The sequence below is a fragment of the Talpa occidentalis genome, unplaced genomic scaffold (assembly GCF_014898055.3).
Source record: "Talpa occidentalis isolate TD23 unplaced genomic scaffold, MPIMG_talOcc4v2.1 talOcc4.14, whole genome shotgun sequence".
Classification (NCBI taxonomy): Eukaryota; Metazoa; Chordata; class Mammalia; order Eulipotyphla; family Talpidae; genus Talpa; species Talpa occidentalis.
The window spans coordinates 5,461,156-5,470,901 of NW_023601433.1; the positions used below are offsets into that span (position 1 = coordinate 5,461,156).

The 9,746-nt window shown below is 49.4% G+C and overlaps 1 protein-coding gene across 4 annotated transcripts in view; it reads left to right on the top strand.

The window, feature by feature from the left end:
- The window catches only part of SV2B (synaptic vesicle glycoprotein 2B), a 45,275-nt gene extending 38,587 nt beyond the window's left edge, over positions 1-6,688 (top strand). For 2 of the 4 annotated variants that reach the window (XM_037511441.2, XM_037511443.2), the window contains 3 exons: positions 639-839; positions 3,487-3,646; positions 6,418-6,658. In XM_037511441.2, the coding sequence (XP_037367338.1) occupies positions 639-839; positions 3,487-3,646; positions 6,418-6,601 (545 nt within the window). In that variant the 3' untranslated portion in view covers positions 6,602-6,658. Of the gene's footprint in view, positions 1-638; positions 840-3,486; positions 3,647-6,417 lie in introns of all 4 variants that reach the window. The other 2 variants (XM_037511440.2, XM_037511442.2) reach the window with 2 other exon arrangements.
- Positions 6,689-9,746: the final 3,058 nt, after the last annotated feature.

The following is a 9,746-nucleotide window of genomic DNA, read 5'->3' on the forward strand; positions in this document are numbered from 1 at the left end:
TGAGACCCCAGGCCCCCCCACTAGCTCAGCTGCCCCATGATCAACAGCCCCCAGTGCTGCTAATTTTGTGATAGCAAATCGACACATCAGAATCATACCGATCCATTGCCCACCTCGAGGTCCGCTCTTGGTGTGGTCTATTCTCTGGGTTTGGACACAGGTATCCATCATTATAATGTCACACTGAGTGTTCTCACTGCCCTGAAGATGCTCTGTGCTCACTCCTTCATCCTGCCCCCTCCCTGCCTGGGCAGCCACCAGGCAAATGGCTTTCATTGTGCACACTAGTCAGGTTTCAGTGCTTCTGGGTTCTAGAGGGACCAGCTCAATCTGGACCCAGTGTCCTTGTCTCCTGCTGCTGTCAGCCAGTAGCCCTTGGTGTCACCTCACCTGTGCAGGCAGGGCTGGTGTGTGGTCTGAGAGAGGATGCCTTTAGACTTGCTCGTCATGTTCCTGGTGTTCCCCTTGCTTATGAGAACTCGAGCAGGTCATTACCATACCTGGTCACACACCACATTGACCTTGAGACTCTCTGGTTTGCAGAAGACAATGGAGGGGGCAGAACTTCTTTCCTGCCTCTGCCCTTGCCTCCCAGCCCCCTCAACCTTACGTGGACCAGAGTGTCCTTTTCTCTGCAGACCTCTACAAGCACAAGTTTATCAACTGCCGGTTTATCAATTCCACCTTTCTGGAGCAGAAGGAGGGCTGCCACATGGACTTCGAGCAAGATAACGACTTCCTGATTTACCTGGTTAGCTTCCTTGGCAGCCTGTCTGTCTTGCCTGGAAACATCATCTCTGCTCTGCTCATGGATAGAATTGGAAGGCTCAAGATGATGGGTGAGTCATTAGAGTCTTTGCGCCATGGGCTGGTGAAATGACTCCTTTACGTAAAGAAATCTTGTGCAGGGCCTCCCTGGTGGCGCAGCGGTTGAGCGCTGGGCTGTGAAGCTGCCCGCAGCCTCTACAGTGCCAGTTTGATTCCCCAGCTGCCGGACGAGGGTCCCACATGGCGCGCAGACCTCTCCTGCCGTGCCCGCTGCTCCCCTCAGCAGTGTACTTCGGTCCTTCTGCCTGTTCTGCTCCCCACTCTGGCTCTGGTGAATTCTCTCACCCTCCCGCGCTTCTGACTGCACCCAGTGCTTATATAAATAAATAAATAAATAAATCTTTAAAAAAAAAAAAAAAAAAAAAAAGATATCTTGTGCAAGAAACCAAACAGGTAAGATGGAATCTGGAGGTGTAGGGCCAGGAGTCACATCTAGAAAACTTCAGGACTCCATGGAGGTACACGATACCTCTGCCCCACCCAGGGACTCAGCTTCATTTCCTGACCCAGCAACTCTGTGACAGCCACTTACTCTATGAGCACATCAATAGGGATATTAAATATGTCTTCCTCACCTGCTTTGCAAGATGATTTCAGGAAAGAGATGTAAACTGCTCTTAATGAGCATTGGTTTCATTTGATGAGTTTTAAACAATCTATTGCTCATCATTCTCTTACGGTGATAGCACTTGGGGTGTGGGAGTGTGATGGGTTCCTGGTGAATTCTCTTTGCCCGAAGGCTGTTGGATGTTGAACGTGCTCCTTTACTTCTCCTGGCCTCAGAGTCTTTATTGGTACAGTGAGGTCTCCTATCACAGCTGGTCAGGCTTTGTGAAGGTTGAATATAATGTCCTGAAGCATCTGGTAGTGTTTGGTGCATTGTAGGTTCTCCAAGAAGGTGGCCCCCACACCCACGTGGGCTGTGCCTTATTCCCAAGGATTTACATTCAGTTGGCTACAGAAACACACGCCATGCTTGGCAGGCAAGAAACAAGATGTAGACCCCCCCCCCCCAGGGTAGGGGAAACATGTATGAGTCCAGGCCAGGGGTGGGAGTGACAGTGCATTAACAAGCATGCCACGAGAGCTGCCTCAGGAGGGTGTCGTTCAGAGGAATTAATGCCAGCCTTCCAGCAGCAGCGCCCAAAGGGCAGCAAAATACGTCATGGAGCGATTCTATCAGAGAAGAGCAAACTTCAGCCCCTTCCTTCCTCCCTGTGTCCCTCCTGCCTCTCTCCCTCCTTCTGCTCCCTGCTTCCTTCCTCCATTCATTTATGTACGGCATGTTGTCATTTATTCATTCATTCCTGCATCTGTGTACTTACATCTTCCTTGCCCTCATTCTCTTTCTCTCTTGGAGGTGCTGTTGGCATCAGCAGCGTGTGCCACCCAGCCCCTTGGCCTTCTGCCCTTTGATTGTGTCCTCTGGCCCTCAGGGCTGGCCATGGCACCCCTCTCTCCAAGTACCTCCTGCCCCACCTGCCTCCCTACCTCTCCTCTTCTTTGAGTCTGTCCTTACTGGGGAGAGGTTCCAGGCTCGCTGTTAACGGCCCTGGCCCCTTCCAGGCTCAGCAGAATCCAGGCAGGAGTCAGCAGGGTTTGCCACTCACCTGGCAGCTCCACGTATGAGGGTGAGATTCCAGGTGGGGGCCCCCAGGGAGGTACTTGGCAGGGCCAGGTCAGCCTTTTTGGAAACTGAGGTCCTCCCTCCCCCAGGATCCTGACGCCCCATTTTCCAGCTGGCTGTTGGGTGATTTCCTGCCTCCTTTCTCCTAACTCTCCCACCTCCTTTCTAGCCAGACCCTGGTCTGCAAGCTGTTGTACAGCGCCCTCATCCACCCTCCACCCCAACTTCCTCGACCCCTCTGGGCCGGTTGTGTTGTGTCTGGGCAGGATTCCAGACGGCTTCTCTCCACAGGTTCCCGGGATGGGTCTGAGGAAGAGACTGTAGAGGGGCAGGTGGGGTATGGACACAAGTCAGGCAGACCAGGCCTCAGGCTCTAGCAAAGGGGGCAGCAGCCCGACATCTGGGGCTAGAGGGTTGGGAAGGGAACAGCACGAATGCCCAGGATCGCTGGAGCCAGGAAGGCCTGGAGCTGCAGTCCGCCAGAGCCGTGTTCTCCCTGCAAATGGGCATCAGAGCAGACCAAGAGTCAGGAGCAAACTCCAGCCCTTTCCTCCTCCAACTCTCTGGGTGCCCAGTCCAGGGGGCACAGCTTCTGGGCTGGAAATGGGAGTAAATGGAGAACAACAGCAGGGTCCTTCTTCAGGATTTCCTCCTGTCCACCCCTGGCAATGTTCTCACTGGTATGTGAACCCCATGAGAGCAGGGTTTCTGATGGCCACATATCTGGGGCACCCTGAGCAATGGCTGAGGCAGTGTAGATTCTAGCCGAGCCCCTCTGCCTTCTTCCAGTGTCCTGGACTTGGGAGCACCACAAGGTCTTGAGATCCTTCCCAGGGGCTAACTCTGGTGACAGGACCACGCAGAGGATGCTCTTGCTGTGGCCGGGGCCCCCTGGGGATCAAGCCGGTTCTCTCCTTGAGATGGACCTGGTGCTCCAGCTGTACCTGTGAGCATGGGAGCGGGGGCAAGACCCACGAGCCCCAGCTGTGTCCAGACCCCACTTCACAGTCCACTGTGTCCTGGCTCTGCAGGCGGCTCCATGCTCATCTCTGCCGTCTGCTGCTTCTTCCTCTTCTTCGGCAACAGCGAGTCGGCGATGATCGGCTGGCAGTGCCTGTTCTGCGGGACCAGCATCGCCGCCTGGAACGCTCTGGATGTCATCACAGTGGAGCTGTACCCCACCAACCAGAGGTGGGTTCTTCCCTGGCCTCTCTGCTGGGACATTTGGGGCTGCTTTGGCCAGGCTCTCAAGCTCCTCCTCCACGACTGCCTAGGTCTTCCCGTGTGCCATGGACCAGTCTCTGAGGTTGTGGAGTTGCTCCTGCATGTGGGCTGGGAGGTGGCAGCTGTGGTGGGGGGTGGTAAAATGCACAGGACAAGCACAAGCCAGGTCCAGGAGAGCCGAATATGGCCACACAGCCAAAGCGGTGAGAACAGGCCTGAAGGCAAGATAAAGTGAAAAGGCGGAGAATTAGATAAACATGGGAGAGGAGAGGCAGAGAGAAACAAGCAGGGATGAGGCATGATGGCCGTTTGCAGCGATGAGGCAGGGGTGTCCAGAGCTTGCTCTAATCCTTTGCCCACCGTGTGAGAAGAGGCCTAGTTGAAGGCACAGGGTCAAGACCATTGTTTTGCTGTTATTTTTCCTCACAGAAGGGGGTTTGTGAATTTTAAGGACAGTAGCTAAAGGGGCCTTGGGGCCAAAAGGAATGGAAAGTAGTATGGGCGGCAGGTAAATTCTGCAGAAAACCTTAATGATATTCCCAAAATTGATGACACAGGCACTGGACTGTAGGCAGCTATGGAAAAACACACCTCACCACACAGAGTCCCTCTTTCTCAAATCAGAGAACTTCTACAAAAATAATTTTACAACAAATGAGAGGAAGAAATTTGAATAGGATATGTTTGACCTAAATATGTTTTACATTTAGAAAACCCCAAAAATAAACTAAAAGAGAATATTAGAAAGCATAATTTGATAGGTGCTCAGACATAAAGCTATCTTAATGTATAGATTTAAAAGCTGTATCAACAATTAAATATACAATTGAAGTCCATTTAATAATAGCAGAAACCATAAAATTTCTAGGAACCAATTGATATAAAAGATGAAACACTTGTGTGAAAAAAACCAAAGAGCTTTACTGAGAGCTATTAAAGAAGCGGTAACTATATGTCAAGATATATCTTATTGGATTCTAAGATGTAATCTTTTAAAAATGTCAAATCTTCTTTAGCTTTTCTCTAACTTAACAGAACCCATTCAAAATTCAACGAGATTCCCCCCTACCCGACTGCTCAAGACTTGAAAAATTATTCTAATGCTTATTAGGAAAAATACATGTGTGAAAATAACTAAGAAAATTCTGAAAACAGAGAGATTGGGATTGGGCGCCTGGTGATTATGAAGTTATCCTGTGGTGCAGTTATAGCAAAAGGGGGGGTTAAGGAACGAAAATACAGCCACATTCTTAATAGACTTGTGGTATGGAAAGGTGACATCTTGCTTTAGTTGGGGGGAGAGAGCACCGGGAATGCTGTCTCTGTGTACATGGAGTCAGCACAAATGCTTAGTGGTGGTTAACACTGGGTAATGTGCTGGAGGGTGATGATAACAGATTCTGACAGGGGTGACAGAAACCCCAAATCACTGCAGCCTTAAGATGGTGAGCATGTATTTTTCTCATCTCTAGCTGTCTAGGGCTGGCACCATAGGTTCTTTCTATCCTGTTCTCTCTTCCATACCCCTGGCCGTGGTTCAAAATGAAACCATCTACATCCCAGGAAGCAGGATGGAAGGAAAAAGGTGGCGCAGCGGTTGAGCGCTGGGTTGCAAAGCTGCCCGCAGCCTCTGCAGCGCCGGCTCGATCCCTGGCTGCTCCCCGGCCACCGGAGGAGGGTCCCACATGGCGCGCAGACCTCTCCTGCCGCCCGCTGCTCCCCTCAGCAGTGTCCTTCGGTCCTTCTGCCTGCTCTGCTCCCCGCTCTGGCTCTGGTGAATTCTCTCACCCTCCCGCGCTTCTGACTGTACCCAGTGCTTGTATAAATAAATAAATAAATAAATAAATAAATAAATAAATAAATAAATCTTTAAAAAAAAAAGGATGAAAGAGAAGAGAGCAAAAGGCCCACTCCTTACATCTAAAAAAGTTTCTCAGGAGCTGCCATTCGCACTTATACTTATCCCATTGGTCAAATTGAGTCATGTGGCCACACAGAGCCATGAGGGAATCTGGAAAGTGTAGTCTCACAGTCAGAGGAATATCATTTTTTAAAAAAAGATTTATTTATGCATACAAGAGCTGGGGTGCAGGCCAGAGATGCGGGGGGTGAGAGGATTCACCAGAGACAGAGTGGGGAGCAGAACAGGCAGATCCACTGAAATACACTGCTGAGGGGAGCAGCGGGCAAGACAGGAGAGGTCTTCTGCGCCATGTGGGTCCCTCCCTAGCCAGGGATCGAACTCGTGCTGCAGTGGCTGCAAAAACGTCATAGTGCTGTGTCTTAACCCCTTGCCATTTAGGGGCAGTTAGTGGTCTCTGCCAGAAGAGGGTTGAGGGTGTTACTAAGTGGGGGACACATACACTTTCTACTGCATTCTTCTTTATTCTTTCAGTATTTCACAATACTCTTCTACTAGCTGTGAGAATTTCAAAAAGATGTGTATTTGAAAGGGAAAAGAAATAGGTTTGAAGGAAATATTCTAAAACGCTAATAGTGGTGATTGTGTTTGTGTGACAGTTAAAGACTTTGTTATTCTGTAGTATTCTGCAGCTTTATATTATTCTACACTTTCCAATTGGACTGACGTGAGAATATGCTTCTTTTATATTTAGGTAAAAAATTCCCTCCCTCCCCTTCACTGTGCCTGTTCCCACAACAGGGAGAACGCAGCCCCACTCACGTAGGGGGTCTGGCTGTCACTTCTCACAATCCTTCACCTTCTTCTTCTTTGACAGGGCAACAGCCTTTGGCATCCTCAATGGGCTGTGCAAGTTTGGCGCCATTTTGGGAAACACCATCTTTGCTTCTTTTGTTGGGATAACCAAAGTGATCCCCATCCTCCTGGCGGCCGCCTCCCTCGTTGGGGGTGGCCTGATTGCCCTCCGACTGCCAGAGACGCGGGAACAGGTCCTGATGTGAACAAGCTGCGGGGAAAGAAGTGTCAGAAGAGCCTTGTCCAGGAACCTGACATGCACTCACGCCTCCTGTCTGTCGCTGTCCAGAGAACCCCAGGAGAAGGAGTTGCTCTTGTAACCCCCTAGTTTAGGACCCATTTCAGCTGTCAATATGTTTGTAACTCAGGTGACTGACTTGGGGTGTCCTGCGCTGCCCCTGGAATCACATGTCTGCGTGCTTGGCTTTAGGTCACCCTAGCCCAAGGCCAGGGGGAAAAAGGACCACATGCTCCGGCACCAACCAGGCCAGGGGTTTGAATCTTCCCCCAGCAGGGTGCAAGGACCTGTTTGCATTTCAAAATGAATTTGGGGATGAGAAACGCTGGAGCTCATCTGTGAGGTTCCCGGGAGCCCAAAGACGACATAACGACTCAGCAGGAAGTTAGAATCGGCACAGGCCTGCTGGACTCGAAGTACAGGATAAGCCTATTTTTGCATTTAGAAGTATCACCCATCCTATTTTCCACTTGAAAATTGGCACAGCAGCACTGAAGATAATCTGACATAGAAAACCAAATACTTGAGCACCATCTATAGAAACCCATTTCCCCCTCCCCCCAGATGTGCTCAGCTTTCCGTGATGACTTCGTGATACATTTAAGGAAGATGTGTATTCCTCTTTTGAGCTAGTCAAAGAACCGTCATGGGATCGTGGTTCTGTAAACTCACTTTGGGCATCACTGCATCTGCATTTAACTTGCAGAAATGGTCTCTGCTTAATGGGAGCATTTCGGTCATATTTGGGGAGGACTTGGTGTTTGTGGCCCCACAAACTGGAGCAGCCTCAAGGGAACCCAAGCACGGTTCCTGCAGCCACTGCACTTGCCGTCTGGAGCAGGCCCTTGGCAGACCCACGTTGTACAGTTCATGGAACCCAGGCTCCGTTCCTCGCTCTGTGAAGTAGATACTTTCTCTCTTACACAGATCACTTGTGAAACCAAGTTCTCTGTCTCTAACGAGCGTCTAACTTTGCTGCTCGCCCAGAAACAAAATGAGACTCACTCGGTGGCCTCTGGTGCTCTCTCTATGTAGGAGAATAAAACATGGCGGACAACAAGGATGACTGAGTGAGGGGTGGAGAAGAATCGTCACAGATCTTCAAAGTGTAAACTGTTCCTGTTTCTTTTAGCAGGAAAACACGCCACGTGTTTGTTCGAACAATCAGGTCCCATAAGAAATCTATTCTCTGTGCCTCGGCTGAGTGTTGAGGGGGCTGCTGTAAGTTAGGGGTAAGCTCTGTTTGATTTCTGAGCTCTCATTTTCTGCATTATCTTCGTGGGTCCTTCAACAACACCAGGCAGGTCCCCCCAGCTCCATCACTGGAGCCTTCGTGCAGGGGTAGCTTTTCCCCACGAAGGTTGTCTGGCAGCTGTCCTCTTAGATGCTGTCGCTCCAGCTGTGACGAATGCCTCTCTCGAAATGGCCCATGGCAGGGAGGTCACCGGGGGTGATGGACAGCATTCCTGGCCGGGGTTTCTTTCCCACTTCACGTTCTGCTCTGAGAAACTCCCGATGGCGTCCGTGGAGAGTTAAAGGGCGAAGGTTCTCCTTCATTGAACAAACCTGTTCCGAGTTCATGATGCATTTTCTGCCGCCCAGCTTGGGAGGAGTTGCTTTAAATAGTCTCAACTGTGTGGTGTTGTCTCTTGATGCTGATTTTCGATCTTTTGCTTTATTGGAAATAATTAGTGAAAGGGATATGCCTATTTGTGACGTTTATAGCATTAGCCCAAGGTCATGTAAAAAATAACCTCATTCCCAGGGTTCCCCGGGACCTTGTATTAGTTCATTAATACTGCTAATAAAAATAATTGTAAGCAAACCTTTAAGATGTGGGGCTAGGGATTCTTTTCGGACTCTAAGTTCTCTTCTCCATTTTTAAATGGACTGAATCAGATGGGAGGAAGGTTGAGAGTCATTTCCTTCAGCGTTCTTATTTTGCATAGAGGGTCCTTGGAGGGTTCAATGATGTGACCAAGGTGACATGGAGCATGTCTCAAAGCTTACAGGGATGCTGTCTCATTGGAATGGTCTTTCCTGCTACTGAGCCTCCCCTTTTTTGAGGATTGGAACAATGTGACACCCTCTCTTCCCTGAGGCCACTCATTGAAAATGCACTGAATTGTTTTACTTAGAATGAGTGGGAGGACCAGTCTAAATAGGAAAAGATTAGTATTCATTCACGCATGCATAAGGGGTGTAGCTCAGTGGTAGAGCACATGCTTTGCATTCATTCATGCATCTATTTCATTCATTCATTCATTCATTCATTCATTCATTCATTCAGCAAACCTGTACTGAGCTCCTACTGTGTGCCAATCTCCATGCTAACACAGTTCCTGCCTCCTGCCTCCTTCCACTTACAGTGAGGGGGCAAGATGGACTTTAAATTGGCAATAAAAACAAAGTGCAATGCTCTTATAATTGGTAAAATGTACCTTTTGTATAGAAAGGGGTCCCGGCTTCTTTACCAGTCAGCTGTGGGTTTCTGATCGGGACCGCCCTCGCCATGACTCTTCCCCAATGAGGTGTCCATTTCTTGAGATTATACGTCAGGTAAAGGAGAAGACAAACTTGTTCATGTTCTGTAGAACATAATCCATTTTCACTAAATCGACTTCACAGACAGTTTTACATGGACAAGGGCTAAGGGCCAGGAGTGCAAGCAGGACATTGGTTAATGGGACAAGACTCCCTGTAGCCCTGGGAATGGGCCACCTCCTCTGTGTCTGGCTTGTTTGTTTGAATGAACACTGACCCAGTATTTGGTATTTTGTTAGGATTAGGTTGAATGACATATCACTGAAAACCCGAGCAAGCGGGCTTAGCATACATTCATATGTAATGGTTTGTTTCTCTCCTATATAAGAAGGAATGGAGGAAAAGAAAGGCATGGCTAATATGGCTGATCTGTGGACTGAGCATTGGGAATAGGTGCCCCCCCTTTGGCTTCCTCAATTTTTAGTGCACAGTTTCCCTTGTAGAGACTGTCTCATGGACTGAGATGGCTGCTGGAGCACCAGCCCTCACATCCACAAACCATGCAGGAAGCAGGAGGAAGAGCAAAGAAGCAAAGGTACCATCCCTCCCTGGTGAGAAAGCCTCCCTTG